Source organism: Phaethon aethereus (genome assembly GCF_964289735.1).
Source record: "Phaethon aethereus genome assembly, chromosome: 5".
In the NCBI taxonomy this organism is placed as follows: Eukaryota; Metazoa; Chordata; class Aves; order Phaethontiformes; family Phaethontidae; genus Phaethon; species Phaethon aethereus.
The window spans coordinates 51,318,178-51,334,458 of NC_138579.1; the positions used below are offsets into that span (position 1 = coordinate 51,318,178).

A 16,281-nucleotide genomic window follows, 5' to 3' on the forward strand; every position below is an offset into this window, starting at 1 on the left:
ATTCCCCATTTGTATTTGTGTAAACCTATTACCCATATATAACAGTTAAATTCATATTGCATGAAGGTGTGCTTCAGTCAATGGGCTGGTGTATTACAGGCAAATAATACGATATTTAAAATTAACATGAGTTTACTTCATGTCTATGAAAATATGAACAGGAAGTAAAGCTTCCATGAAGCATAGAAGTACAGGCAGATCTATGACCTAAAAAGAGTCTGTATAGCAGCAGATTGAAGTCACTGTACTTTTTTTCAGTTAGGTAAAATAGCCAATATGTAGTATTTATGTTTACTGTAATTTTGCAGACTATAGATGCAGTGTAACCTTACAATTTAACCTGGACATTGTATATGATTTATTGTGTGCTGGCATGTGTTTAATTTTAAAATGAAACAACACAGTTGCTCTTTATTTTTATTTTATCATTTACCTACAGAAAAATTTTACCAAGTCAAAACCTTACACTATGGCATCACAGGAGAGGAAAAAAAAAGCAAACAATAAAACCCAAACAAACAAACAAAATAAAGAGGGCAGAATGCTGTTTACCATTTATCAGATTAATGCAAACAGTATTTCTTATCTTCAGATCATTTGGACTTTTTTTAGAATTCAATCTAAATCTACACTACAACAAAATAAAAATGCATCTTTCAAGACTGGTTTGTTTCCTCTGGTGAAGGTAGTTTGTCAAGTGCTCCCATCTCTGCAAAAGGTGGGAAAAAAAAAAAAGAGAATTAACACATAAGTATGCATAAGTATGCATATTAATCTTAGCAATTCAATAATAAAATCCAATTTCAGTAGTATTTTTTTTTCCTCAACTATAAGAGGCAAATCCTTGAACTTTTCATGTTTTAACTTATAAACTATTGTGGTTTTTTCTTTTGAATATTAATATCTTCCTGCTATAATGTCATAGTTTTAGAAAAAGCAGTAACGGAATGACAATGAAATTATATCAATTTTATTATGTCCATTGATATCGTTCGATCCCAGCATCTCAAAAGTTTTAATACTACCCAATTATGGTGGCCATCCTACAGCCATATGGGCTACATATGGGAAGCCTTTAAAGCTGGAGGGAACAATTTAAGAGAACGAGCTGAAGGTCACTTTTAGTTATTCCCAAGATACATCTTGTCAGTTAAAATACTCACTTTATCTTGCAGATTGAAATGTATGTCTAATCTGCATAACCATTCCCTGAATCTGAATTCCATGAGTGGGAGTTTCCCCCTCCCCTCAAAGGAACATACCTAAACCAATATGTTTACTGTTGTAAAGTTGCTTCAACATTTTTGCTCAAAACAATTGCTACCATAATAAAGTATGCTTTTCATCTCCTAAATCTACAGTTCTGATTTTATGTAAGAGTTTGTACTAGATCTTGATGATAAATATTGTTAAGGGATAATATGATAACATTCTGTGTCTTTTGAAACCTGGGAATACAAGAACTATCTCAGGGAAAAGCCATTTTATATGATCTGGAGATTCCTTTTTTTATGAGGACAGATAATACTACCACCTTTTGTGAATATAGACAGGTGTTTGTCATCACTATCCTAAACAAGGAATTGTTAAATTGTTACTTAGAGTTACAATAGAGCATTTTTTGCACATTTGTCCCAGGGAAGAAGTAATTTGTATTTCTATGAGATGCATTTTATTTTCTTGCCCAACTTAGCAGCTCTTAGCCTATTCATCAGAGCGCATGCTTGAGCTCAAAACGTTTCACAGCCTTTCTGGTATATCCAGTTATTGGTTTTACTTCCTAGGGTCACACAGCAGGGTAACGGACTGTTTAGATGCCCTCCTTCTTCACAGTGGCACAATAAACAAGCTACTACATTGTCGACAGTAAATATACATGCATATATCTACTTTAAATAAATATTTGAATTATCTCAGGCCCTTAGTAATAACCATAAACAGTTTTTGTTTCAAATGCAGAGTTAATTCAATAAACACTGGGTCGATATTTTCAGTAGTGAGAATTATTTTGCTTGGGTGGATGTAAATAATTTAGAAAGTTATGCCAATGAGGTCTAGAATTTTGTTTCCTAGATATGCAGAAAATGAACAGATCCCTTTAAAGTTTCTTTTAATAATAAAATACAAATGTAACACACAGTTCTTTGTTACTATTCCACAGCATATACTTGTCACAAAATTGCTTACAATTTGTTGTATACAAAGGTAAGAATATAGAATTTACAGATTTATTGAATTGTCTGCTTTTTGAGACAGAGGATTCCTCAGTCATTTGCAGTAAAAGTAACTTTTTTCCTTCCTGTTGTTTTCTTTGCAAGTATATGTTTGAAAACAGTCCACAAAATGTTCAAAAAGGGCTGAAGAGGTTTTTAAAAGCTCAGAATTGTTTTTTTTAAAAAGCGAAAGTGATGAGAACTCAGAAGCAGCCCCATTTCTTTTTCACCTAATGCTATAATAAAGTTACCACTATTATAGGATCAGCTGTAAGCTCAGTTATACAATTCTTGTCACAATTTTGGGACTTCACAGAGTTTTTATTAGTAGCATTTTGAGCTATTTGCCAACGTTCAGCTTAGTGTTGTTACAGGTCCCTTCCAACCCAAAGATTCTATGATTGTAGAATACATGCAGAACGGGAGAGGTATTTCTTTTCTCACTCACAAGGTTTTCAGAATTTCAATCAACTGCTCTTGACATTAAACTGACATCTTATTTAATTTGTTATTGAATTGTTTTATACTAACTCCCATGTAATCAGACTGTATTTAGTTCGTTTGCAACTCTTCTAATAGCTGTGTCCTTACAATTTTAGTAGAAGCTGTCATTATTGTCACAGTGCCCAGAGAAATCAAATGGTATTCGAAACCTGCTATGTTGGATATTCACTGGATATTCAATCCTACAGTTTGGCAGGACTACCCGCAGTAGGGTACCCTGTCTGAATCAGGCCTATTCCTAAGTGCACTAAAATGGAATTGACAGTTCCTCCCACCACCAGAGATGTTGTTCAAAGTCTTGCATGGTCAAATCTGCAGCAGACTTATACACTCAAGGATAGTCCTATCTTCTCGGTAAATTTCATACCAGAAAGTATGAAAGATTAAAAAGGTGTTCACTAACCTTTAAGGTGTAAGTATGTCAAAAACTCAATTACTGTGCGCACAACGTTTTCATCAGCCAGTGGTCTTCCAAGATTCCCTGTAAAACAAGTTGGTTATTACTTAGTGTTAACATTGTATAAAGGTCTACTGTATGTGACATTGTGGCTAGGTTTAAGAGTACTCTGAAAAAAAGCTACCCAAAACTTCTTTTTCTTTAAAATCCTTAATTGAAAACCTCATTTCATGGAAGAGCAAAGTCACTTTAAGTTAGGTAACTGCAAATCTCAGAATCAAATTTGCCCAGTTTTGCATGCTGGTTGCTGTTGCTGCATACGAGCTGCTTTGACACCTTAATGGTCATGGATGGCCTTTAAGGCCTTATGAATTCTGTTGCAGAAAAGAGTTATCCTCTGTTCTCAACTGTCCCTTTTGTGTCCACTAGTCTGAGATTGAAGGGAAAGGTAAAGTTAGCAAAAAAATTCACAAGCTTTGCAAAACAGTTAAAATTTCTTCATGTAATCTGACTTTGTTCCAAATAAGTCACTCAAGTGATATAGACGTGATTTGTAGCCTAAAAGCTAGGCTTGGGACTTTAATAAAAGCTCAGAAGGATATGGTTTTGCATATGTATCTATCTAATACAATATACTCCTCTTTAATCTTGTTGAAGTAGGCCTTTTAATGCTTTTTAAATGGCCCAATTTATCAAGCTCTCTAAGACCTTGTTATTGTACTTTGGGAGGAAGAGAAGAATGCTTTCTCTGTCTATTAAAAAAAAAAAGAAAAAAAAGCAAGATGTTTTTGCTTTTTCATCAACAGGATGGAGAACTGTTGAATGTTAGAGAACAAATGGTAGATAATTTCCCTAAGATTTTTAGTTCTTTGCATACAGAACAGATGGGTACCAGTATCTGACTGACAGTCCATTATTACATCACTGAAAATACCATACCTTGATGTTATCATAGGGGATATGTTTAATCTGTCTGAAAGACTGACTTTGCAGTGGGTGAATGCTGAGGGAGTTCTTCCATGATGGAAGAAAAGATTTAGGCCTCTAGTGACATACAAGTCAGAAGGCAGACTGAGCTCTGTAGCACAGATAAAAAATATTGATGGGGAGTTATAAGGGACACTAGTTTCTGGTATATAGAGAGTCAGCATTTAAGAAATTTCCATCTAAAAGTCTTGTCTCCCAGTCTTTCAACTGACACAAGGATGTTGTTATTATTTACATTAATAGTACTTGTATTATTTGAAGTTTTCCTTAATTTAATCTTTATTACCACGTAACCTGTTATAGATTTTTGTTACGATTATTCATTCTTATACTAGTAATTTGACCCAGATTTTGTTACCAATGTGATTACCAGTTGAATAAATATTTTTCTTTAGCAACTTGAGCTTGTTGTACATGTGTATTTCTATATACTGTGTTATAGACCTTAATTCTGTATAGCAAATTACTTGCAGACTCTAGTAAAGAAACAGTTATGCTCTCGGAATTTAAGGATTTTCCTAATTGTGCTCCTAGATTTATTTTTTTTCCCCTCTCCTTGACCTAGTGCTCTGTAGCTAATACAACTTACAAGTTCTTCTAGGTTATCTGGAGAGCTTGTGAATTTTGCAGCACTCCTTCAAGAAGAGAAAGCAGTCTTCTGCATGAATTCTTTTACAGTAATAATGTGTATGTATATTGCCATTTTAAGATACTTCTGTAAATAAATCAGCAGAGTTTAACTAAAAAGAAATCCTTCATTTTCAATTAAAATAAGAATTCTAACTACTTTTTTTTTTTAATATTCAGGTCTCCTTTGGATAGGAACTCTATAATAAACTTCAGCTTCAAAAAAAAATTTTTTTTTTTTTTTATGAGAATAGAGCATCTAAAGTGATGTTTGCAAAAGCAGCAGTTATATAATTTTCAGGTCTCATCCAGACAAGTTTGGTTGGATTTACTTGTAATTGTGGAGGTACAGCCATACCTGGCAAAAGAACTCCATAACTCTTAAAGATTATATTTCTGTAATGGAGCTGGTAGCATAACCACAAATGGCAAGATGTTGCAATGCAAGCTGCATTGTTAGATTACATATGCCTTTCTTTCACGTTGTTTCTGACCGGCAAAATATTATTTTTACACCAGTGTTTGAGGAAGTAGGTTCTTGTTTTCTTTTTTCCTCTCCTTAAAAACAAAGAAAGCACCAAGCCAACCAACAACAACCCCACCCCCCAACCCAGAAAACACCACACACACAAAATCCCACTATGTAACTGTGTACCAGAACTAAACTGGGAATTCTGAGAGTGTAATAATTCTGAGAATGTAACAGCTAAGAAATGTATTAATGTTACTCTCCTATTTACAAATTACTTATATCCATGAAATTGTAATTAAGCACACTTCCTTTATTTATGAACGTATTTTGTGTTAGCTACATTTGCTTTGTGCTGGGTGGATTTAAAATAACCTGTAAGAGCTCTGGGGCTGGGACTGCATCTTCCCCCATTAGTACAGTGGTGAATGCAATAGTACTCAAGTAAGTACCGATTTCTTTGATTGCAATGAGAAACAGATCACTCTGATAGTCTAAAGATAATAGAAGTCTGCAGCAGATTTAGTTTCTCCTCAGGAGAGATGAGGTATTTCTAGAAATTCCTAGATCTTATCCTGAAGTAGGTGTTCAAAATAAATCCTAAAAGTGCCAACTTCTCTTCATAAAGGGAGTCTAGACATATTGTAGAGTCTCAGCTTTGGATGATGACTACAGAACACGGCTGCATCCTTTTCATTGCCATTTACTAAATTCTGATACATGCAGCTTTGAAACAGTGTTGACTTGACTTTGTTTTTGACCAGGTTCTCAATCTTTTAATGAAGATAATCCATTTTGTTTAAATATAGGAAATATTGTGAGACTTAAAAAAAAAAAGAAGATTCCATATTAATTAGTGAAGGCTCTTGCAACAGCAACAGTGCCATACAGTTCTAAGGTCTGGTTTCACCTCTGGACTATCAGAATAAAAAAAAAATTTTGCCAGTTTCTATAGCTTTCTCTACTGAAAGAATCCTTTATGACATCACTTTTTTGCTGAAAAAAAATTAACTCGAGTGACATTTGAAACATTTATAGAAACACATGAAAAGAAAAAATAGGTTTATTCAAAGTAATATGATCTATTATACTTTAAAAGCAACATAATTATGGTTTATTTCCCTAGGCATCAAGATGTTTTAAACTATGACCATGTGCAAAGAGCATACTGTATGGTCATTTTTAATTTTTCTTCCTTTCATATGTTTATTAGGATTTTTGTTAAAGTGCAGGAGCTGCCTAGGTAGGTAGTTAACCCAATAACAGTAAATTAATTACCAAGTATAAAAAACAAGTCAACAATACTGGCTTTCAGAATTTCATTACCTTCTTTAATATCCTCATCAGGCTGTATTTCACGTTTACCAGTGAAACCATGTTTCTCATTAAAAGATCTGTGGTTATCTACTGCATCTGATAAATAAATTAAAAATCAGAAAAGTTAATTGACTTCACAATCTTTGTTCTATTGCTTGCTTTTCATGGATTTAAGAGAGAAGATCATGACAGGCATTTTTGATACAGAAAATGACAAAGCAGCAGTTAATGTGTCACTAAATAAAATAACCTTTCTTCTGAATTTGTGCTTATGATTTATATAATTTACAGACCTAGTCCTCTACTACATAGTTGCTGAGGCTATTACTGAATTCAGAGGACGTTGTAAAGAAAATGTAAGTTTGTACATTCACATGTCATTTGGCAAGTTGTTTTTGCTACTCTTTCCTCTATTTTTAGAAAATATTGCCAATGAGTTTGCTTAAAAGAAAACTGCAGATAGTTTTTGAAGGTTATTCATGTAAACTATCTTACATGCCCCTGGTGCCTCTTCTCTCTCCCTTGCAATAGGCATTTCCTTTATCAGTAAAAGCTGATCAATACGACCTGCAACAAAGGATGATTCCTATTATCCAGTCTTAGATAAATGGCACTTTGACAAGTACATTTCCCCCACAGTATCTTTTCCAATTCAGTTAGATCTGCTTTAGGGCAAATATACTTCCAGACATTTACAGAACCAGTTAATACATTTAAGATGCACTATTTTTTTTTTTAAGGTATCCTTAAGGTTATTTAAAATTAAGAGAATCATATCTGTAGTATTTGATTTATCATGTATTACTGAGACTGAAAAAAATATAGGAACATTGATAATGATTGTTATTACATTAACAAGCAATAATGGCAAAAGGACAGATATTTAAGACAGCTTAGCACTGCACTTAACTTTTCTTATAATCTACATTTGTGATTCTCCATCTCTATAAACCAATGTGTTCCCATATTTTAAACACCTTGTACATTAAATCTTTTTCACATAGTGAAGTGTTAATATTTGCAGTCAAGGGTTTGCATGTTATTATTTTAATTTGTTTTGCTTAAATTGTAAAAAAAAAAAGTAATATAAGGCAGCAAATCAATTTTCAAATAGATTTAAAGGTGAAATCTGAAATACATTGAGAAGTGCCAAAACATCACATTTTGTCATTCTTCCTTTGACATCTAAGATGCTACAAGATCTTGTAACACTTCTGGGTGGGTGGTGGTGGTGAGTATTTGTCATATAAAAATTACAGTTCAGATGCACAAAGCATGACCAGATGTGCTTCTGGATATAAAGCCAGACAGCACAATTCTGCTTTAGAAAAGAACAGTTATTGTCTAAGACAACTCAATTCTATTTTAGGCATGTAACAAATATCTAAACAAGTATTCTCACAAATGAGTTTCTTCACTCTTGCAGGTTTAGACAAAATTGTCTTCATCAGAAAAGCAAATAGCACATTATAGCAAACTGGTTTACAAGACAAAAAAAAAAAAACTTCCGCATTTTGAAATAATACAAAAAAAAGTGCTTGACTTACGTGGACCAAGTAGGTAACCAGCACTATTCAAAGTCCAGCCCCTTTTTTCTCTGGCCTTAAAGAAAAAATGCAAGTATGTTATTGCATGAATTACACTGTGCCTTCTGAAGGTAAAGCAAACAGCACCCATATGGACATTCTCATAGGAGAAAATGTCTTCTGAAGGCTTGCAACCAAGAAATATTGTAAAAAAGTCAATAGTATTGAAGCAAATATTAATGGTGAACTATTCCCCCCTCCCCATCTAAGTCAAGAGCTTTGCAATTGACATCCATACGATGTGAAATCTTCACACCAAGTGAAACTAAAAAAAAAACCACCACACCAAAACACAAACCACACTTTGGAGACAGAAATTTTTACTTTATACTCCAACTTTACATTACCATCTGATAATCACTTTAGCAAAAAGTAGTGTTTTCTTTTAATTGTTTGGATTTACATGACAGCCTCTTTATAAAAAAGTCCATATATACACCACTTTTTCCAAGTGAGGTGGGACATCCATTCAATTTTGGTCTATAAACTAGACACTCTTTTTTCCCTTTAGTCATATTATTTGTTACAAGGGAGCTAATATTCAGAATCCTCAAATTCTTAACTAAAAGCCTGTTTACTGCCCAAAAAGGTTGGGTGCTGCATGTTGTCCAACCACTATATCTGAATACAGTGTATACCACTGCAATGTTTACTGTTCTTTGCCAGGTCAGACATGGTGCCCAATGGATAGGACTTCTAACAGTGAAATTAATACTTACTGAAAAAACCAGTCCAAATGTTTCTGACAGGGTGGCACAAAAGATTAAGGACAGAAGCAGGAAACTGGTGCACCTCTGCATCTGGAAAGAAACCATACTAGGGTAAATGCTCCGGGTTATCACTTGTTCCAGTTACAGAGCCCCCAGGGCATGTGGGCATCCCACAAGAACCTTCTTCCCATGGGCTACCGGCTTGGCACCCAAATTCCCACTGGGAGAGAGGCCGAGAGGTGAGGAGTACCTTGAGCTGGGGTGTGACGGCCTCTCCCTCGCAGCGTTTCACCCGATGCTGGAGGCAGAGCGGCTTGTCCCACGGCTGCAGTCCTGCCGGCGAGCAGTCACTGCATGGCCACGGTGCGCGAGTGCGGCCCTGCACGCTCACCCTCTGTTCCCTCTGCTCTTTATGGGCTGCTGCACGACCGCGCAGGAGGGGCGCCCTCCGCGAGCGGGGAGGAGGGGAGCCGAGAGCCGCCCACCCCTCTCTCCTCCGCCTCCCCCGGGTCACTTCCCCCTCGCCAACCCACTGCATTAGGAAGGGCAAAAATTATAGCAATTCAATTAGAAGTATTTGGAAGCACGATGCAGGCTACAGGGAGATAAAAGCCCCGGCAATTACCTCTGATTATGGCGGCCTTGGGCAGGCTGGTGAGCAGTGAGAGGAGCTCTGGTCTGGGCAGCCTGGCCTGCGCCTGTCACCTGCTACAGCTGCACAAGTGCTTGGTTGATTGTGGAGAATAGGAAGGCATAAAGTGAATACAGATCACTTTTCAGAGGCTCAGGTATGGAAGCAGAGCTAAATACAAACGTTTGCATGTGATGCTGGCTAACAAGATTCACAGTGTTTGGGCTTTGTGTTTGGGAATACTGAGGACTTCACATCTCCCTGTTCTCATCCACGTGTGATCCCTGGAGCTCCCTGTGACCAGCCCAATCATGGTCTCTTAAAATCCCTTTGATTCATGCCCTTTGCTCTAGCATCAGAGCAAAAGCAGCTGAGTCAAAACTTGGTTAACATACTTCCTTCCTGCTTTGTATACAAGATATCACCCTTTTTCCTTTTTATTTTTTAAATTTTATTTTAAGGTTATATGTGAAAGGCTAGAGGTGTAGCTGTTCCCAGTGATTAGGCTAGCACCAGCTTGTTAATTTACAACCAGCAAAATTTCAGCAGTTTGCTTTTCTTAGTTGTGGTTACAGCTGGCATCAGGATGTGCAACCTTGAATTCAAGGCACAGACTCCAATGTTAGTTCCCTTTTTTTCTCTGCTGAATTGTATTTTCTCTGCAACAGATAAGTTTATTCACTACAAGTCCCTCAAATTCATCTTTCAACAAGAAAAGCATCATGGATCTTGCACAGAGTAAGTTATACTTTCAGCTTTTTTTTTCTGAAGCTGCTTAAGATTCTCTGCAAACTTTTACACCGTGTGTATGTGAACTTGAATGTGGAGCTGTCAATGTGGAGCTATTGAACAATGCAATATACCTATTGTTCACCAGTTTAAAAGCAAACAATTTTTTTACTTCAGTGTAGCATAATGTTCATAATCCAGGCTAGAAGCAGAAGCTGTGTCTTGCAATTCTGTTTCTTACCCTCTTTTGTCAGGAGCAGTAGGGTTATAATAGTCTAGCCATGTCACTGTATCTCTGATCTAAAACTGCTTGAATAAAGTTTATTTTATACAATTCTTAAATGTTAAGGTACATAAATGGAAAGCTCAGCTTTGCAGATTTCATTTGATGCTTTTTATCATCTGCTGAGAATATTCTGTCAGCCATTGCATGATCCTCAAAATTCAAACTAGATAGATCTGGAAAACAGCAATATAATTTTTGCAAAGTGTTGCTTTCCTTTACCTTACAAAAAATGCACTTCTGGCTGAAATTTCCTAGCTTTCAACTGTTAACTCCCCAAAAGTGATTTTTGAAACTGGAAGCTTCTCTGTGACACAAAATGTTTTCTTGTCCTATTTGAATAAAGCCACAGAAGTTATATCAAGAGATGTCAAAATTTGCAGTCAAGCAATATTAAAAATGTGTCAATTCTGTTATCTTTGACTACAGCTTGTTCTTCAGGTTCCTGTAAAAAGTATTTGAAACAGTGTATTTTAACCTGTAATTTTTATTCCAATTTTTCATCACAATACTTACATCTTCTTATCAAATTACAGAGTAAAATGATCTCTTTGTCTCCACTAGAGTCAGATGCAAAAGAAAGCCTTTTCGTATACTCGAAGGCTTAATCCATCACTTGCCCATCATACTTTTTGTCTAAATCTATCTTTAGGTTACTGTCAATTAAATAATTTTATCAGTCATTCCTACAATTGATGTTCTCATTCCCCTCAATTTTCCATGTCAAGAATGTTATTAATCCTTTTTGTTCAGTAGGAATTTTAAATCTCGCTGCTCAAACAGAGGAATTAGAATTAGTCTGTAGCCTGCCTTTCCTAGCTTAGCTTGAAAAATGGTCATCTCTCCAACTACATGGTTTATTTTCTTATTGAGGTGACCCTTCATTGTACTAATTCCTCCACTGATTTATTTGTTTTTTGGTTAATTGTAAATGCTTAATGCAATTTGCAGTAGCTGTTAGGTTATGCCTAGTCCTCACCAGAGGATAAATTCACAACAAAGCTCATCTAAAATTTACTCAAGTCAATAGAACAATAAGCATTGATAACAAAATTGTGTCTAATGTCTCTAAATTGATACGAGAGACAGGATTACCATTGGCTATCTCACACAACAACATGTACTCTATTCTATAATTGTAACTGCATTTCATAATAATTAAATGAAAGCACAGGGAAAAATGCTGTTTTCAGCCAGAATAAATAACTTCAAATTTTTAAGTAAATGTAATATGGATTAAATGAAAGTTTTGAAACATTTGTCTTGGGGAAAAAAATAATTGCGTTTTCGTCACTGGAGATTTAATTTTGAGAATAAGTGGTAAATCCTAAGGATTCTACTATGTGTTTAGTGGTAAAAATTTCTCTTATATACAATTGATGAGGTAGGATGACACTGAATAAAAATGTATTTTGCAGTATATTGTGGAAGGGTCTGGAGTTGCAGTGGCTCCCTTCACTGTCAAGCTTACTGAGAGGTAATTAAATGAAACAGGGAAAAATGTGTCTGATATTTCTGTGTTGAAGTTGTATAGCCAGGTTTGGCTTCAGCAAATCACCAATGAATATTAAAATAAAATATTAAAAACCACTGCATTCACAGAGTGATGTCCATCTGCATGAAAAATGAGTGAGGTTTTTTTGCTACTTCCCAGGTAACATGAAGCGTGAACATATTGTTTAAGACCATATAAGGAAGAAATTTTTCACAATGAGGGTGGTGCAACACTGGCACAGGTTGCCCAGAGAGGTGGTAGATGCCCCATCCCTGGAAACATTCCAGGTCAGATTGGATGGGGCTCTGAGCAATATGATCTAGTTGAAGATGTGCCTGCTCATTGCAGGGGGGTTGGACTAGGTGACCTTTAAAGGTTCCTTCCAACCCAAACTATTGTATGATTCTATGATGCTATGTCCACAAAATTGCTAATATTATATTAGCAATGGCAATGAATTCTAGGCTTGAGAGATAAGTTACCACAAAAATTTGTCTCCCATACACTGAAGGAATTCTAGTGAAACACTGACATTACAGAAAGTAAATGCTTTATTGGGGGAGTGTCATCATCCACCTAACTAGAAATGTTTCTTTGCAGAAGTTTGAAGATACCTATCTTTGAATCTAATTCAATATTTACCAGGGGACCACTAACATGCAGTGACATCAGTAACTTGTTACTGTTTTTTCTGCATTGAAAATAATTTTAGATTTTTGAGATCGGTGTTTTAACTCTGAATACAGAGATTTACCATAACTGAGCATGGAGATCACAAATGCAAGGCTTTCTGTGGATAAATTTAATTCTAAGTGGGAAAGGCATGAATTTCTTTCCAACAGAGTATGGACACTGATAGATCTGAATATCCAGGAGCAATGAGGCATTCCACTTGCCAACAAGGCTGTGAATTGCTTCACTGATCTAAAGATTTAATATTATTTTGGTGGTAAATGAGAACACTGTCACAGAGCTGAAAAGTTATTTAGAGATTTTCTTTCTGTTCGACAGCATTACCCCATTCTTCAATATTTGCATCTCAGCTGCTCATTGTCAACCTAAGCAGAGATAAGTTGAAGTTGAAACTGTTTCCATTTATCAGAAAATGACATAGAACTTCAATATGCAACTATAATTTTGAAAGTAGGTTGCTCTTTAAGTCTTCAAGAAACCTCAATTATTTTTTCCCTCACATGTATAGAACTTCTTTCTTCTTTAATGGATATAGAATAAAGAACATGATTTGTTTGTTGTTTTTATTTTAAAGTAATAATAAGAGAAGGGTCATTTTCTTCATCCTTCCAAAGCCTTTGCTATTGTTTTCTTCCCATTTTCCCAATTTGTAGTTTCTGTTAAATGTAGACAATTTTCACTGAGTGAATCTTTTGCCCATTTTACCACCTGCAGCTCAGTGTCAAACAGAACTAATTATTACAGTTACCTTCTGAATGAAAGGTTATTTTCTGTTTGGAATTACACTGATATCAACTAATAATTTCCTGTTATTACATCAATCAGTGTGCTACCAGAGCTATTATTCACACAACATATATCATTGAAACAAAACTGTGACTACCACATGTTAGATCATCTTATCTCTTTTTAAAATTATTTTTGGTTCAAGAAGCACATTGATTTTAGACTAGTTGTGTATAAAAAAAAAAAGAAAGAACAGAATAAAAACTTCAGAGTAAGATTGTGAAAGTTAATTACCATCAATAATACTGTGAGAAATGATAAAAAACACTTAATCTTGATTCCTGCTTCATAAAACTTACAGGAGAATAATGTATTTATCCCGTTTGGTTAAAATTAGTCAATAGGTTCAAATCCATCAAGGACAGGTTGCTAGCCAGCACAATTACATAAGCTTCATATCCTAAAGAAGTCAGACTAAACCAGAGGCTTCTTGATGAAGGTTTATCTGAGAAAAGCACTGAGAATTTGAAATATTCTGAGAAATACCACTTGCAAGGGTTTCCAGTTCTGATAGTAGTGGATCAATATAGATTGCACACCTTAATGCCATTTCGAGTCTTACGCATGCCCAGACCATTGCTATTTGGGCAAAGTGGCAATATGCAGAAGCCTCACTGCAATTCCAAGAGACCCACTGCTCCAGCAATTTTCTTCATAGGCCGAGGAGAAGGATGGCTTCAGACCCACTGCCTCTCTCAAAAGCAAATACAATAACTCAGCTCTGTAAGAGGCAACAGAAAATGGTGCTCAGCTCCTGCTAAGGTTAGAGCTCAAGTTTTTGGGAGGCAGCAGCTCTGGCTGAGTCCTGCAACAGCTGGGAAACTCTGACTCAGAGGGCAGCTTCAGGACTTCTAGATGCAGAGGCTCCTTTCCCAAGTTCTGAATCCTGATGCTTGCCTGAAGAAATTTAGTACTTGGCTTACGCTTCAATTTAATTCCTAACTCAGCAATGATTTCCTCCTCCTTTGAACAGTAAATTCAGTAGAAGCTCACACCTACCTAACACAAAGGACCTGTTTCTGCTCTCCAAGACCTCAGGAGGAATTACTGCTGATGAGAAATGATGTGCTGAGCAGCTGATGACAGCTACCTGTCTCATAATGAACAACTTCTAAGGTCACCAAGAGTTGAGAAACTTTTCTCATTTAGGGGCAACAGAGATCTGAAGTGTTTTGTTTCAACCTCCTGGTCAGTGTGAAATTATATTCCTATTATATTGTTTCTCATTTTAATTACTGAGGGTATACATATGAATAGCTCTATACTGATGCATCATGCCATGTGATATCTTTTTTTTTACAGCACGTGAATTAATCTTTGTATATTTTATGCATTTTAATGTGAAACAATCTGAAGATTCACTGCTTTTAAAAAATCTTGCCTATGTTAAAAATAATATTAGTTCCTTATTTGAAAACATCATCATCATAACTCAATTAGAATTTCTGTAGTGGCTTTGAAAGCTCTTAAAATGTGTTTATGAGGCATGATGTGAAAGGTTACTATTATTAAATTATAACAGTAAATGAGAATTTAAATCAGAATGAAACAAACGTTCTGGAAATATTGTAGTTTTTGCATGGGACTTAATTTCAACATCACTGGATGAACGAAGTCTGCAAAATATAAATAATTACCACACATTTTCTTAAGCTGTATTTTAGAATGAAGATTAAAATGTGTTAATCTAAACATCAGATTAGAGTGCAGCACTTCCTGCGGAAAGGCATGCAGGAAGGGCTGCGCACTCTGCCAGTTATTGGGCTGCTGCATGCTCTGCTCACCCACAGACTTAGGCTGCAGTCCTGATGATCACCCCAGCTGGCTGGTGGCTGTGCAAGCCTACCCAGCAGCTTGAGGTCTCCAGGGAATTAGAAGGGCTTATTAGGCAGTGCTTTGAAGTAGTCAGAAGCATGGTGGTCGAGATCAGGCAAGGACTGCACTCTGTAGCAGAGAGGAATCAACTACCTAGTCAGGTTAGCTTGGGGTGAGTGGAGGCACTCAGACAGAGCTTCCTATCAGGGAAGCTGCTGCCCAGGTGAAGGGCTGCAAGGACTGCACCTTCCATCCTGGGTGGAGGAGGGTGGAAGTGCAAGCTGTGCTCTGGTGGAGTTGCTCAGGCAGTGGGTGGAGAAGCTGCAGGAGGAGGCTAACAGGCTATGCTGTATTAGGGAGGGTGAATAAGAAATAGGTCAAGTATTATTAGAGACTTTGCAAGAAGAAATACTAGTGCTCCATGGCACTGAGCGCTAAGGACTACCAGACAAAGAGTTTCCACAGCAAACAAACAGTGCCTTGGACAATGGTGCACCACAGTCTTTGGTGACCCCTGGGAACAGGCTATCACTTCACTTTCCTTCCTTGTATGTACCAACCAGCAATAGATATGAAGCCTTGGCAGTGGACAAAGCCAATATGCAAGATTCACAGGGAGAAACAGCACCAGCAGCACACGCTAGAAGCTGCAAAAGGAAGCGGCAAGTGCTAGTAGTGGGTGATTCTGCTGAAAGGCACAGAGGCACCCATCTACCAGCCTGCAATACAGTGAAGGGAAGTTTGCTGCTTTCCAGGAGCCCAGATACAGAATGTTACAGGGAGACTGCCACAACGAGTTAAAAGCACAGACTACTCTCTCCTACTTCTTTTCCATGTAGGCACCAGTGACACACAAAAGCAAAACCTGGACAAGAGTAATCAGAACTTGAGAGCCCTGGGGGCACAAGTGAAGGGGCCCAAGTGATCTTCTCCTCTGTCCTTCCAGTCAGAAGCAGGGGTGCAGGCAGAGGTCTACACATCATGCAGATCAACACCTGGCTTTATCATCAGTGCTTTGGTTTCTATGATCACAAGACAC

At 36.6% G+C, this 16,281-nt stretch overlaps 1 protein-coding gene across 2 annotated transcripts; it reads right to left on the reverse strand.

Annotated features, from left to right (window-relative positions):
• Window positions 1-362: 362 nt before the first annotated feature.
• On the reverse strand, window positions 363-8,900 carry GAL (galanin and GMAP prepropeptide; the record flags this gene model as incomplete). Of its 2 annotated transcripts, XM_082000728.1 has the most annotated exons (6): window positions 363-709; window positions 3,121-3,198; window positions 6,524-6,610; window positions 7,010-7,081; window positions 8,062-8,116; window positions 8,820-8,900. In XM_082000728.1, 6 exons carry the CDS (start codon window positions 8,898-8,900, stop codon window positions 657-659), a joined length of 426 nt encoding a protein of 141 aa, XP_081856854.1. In that variant the 3' UTR covers window positions 363-656. The 2 variants fall into 2 exon arrangements, with proteins under 2 accessions (XP_081856854.1, XP_081856855.1); XM_082000729.1 differs by lacking the exon at window positions 7,010-7,081.
• Window positions 8,901-16,281: the final 7,381 nt, after the last annotated feature.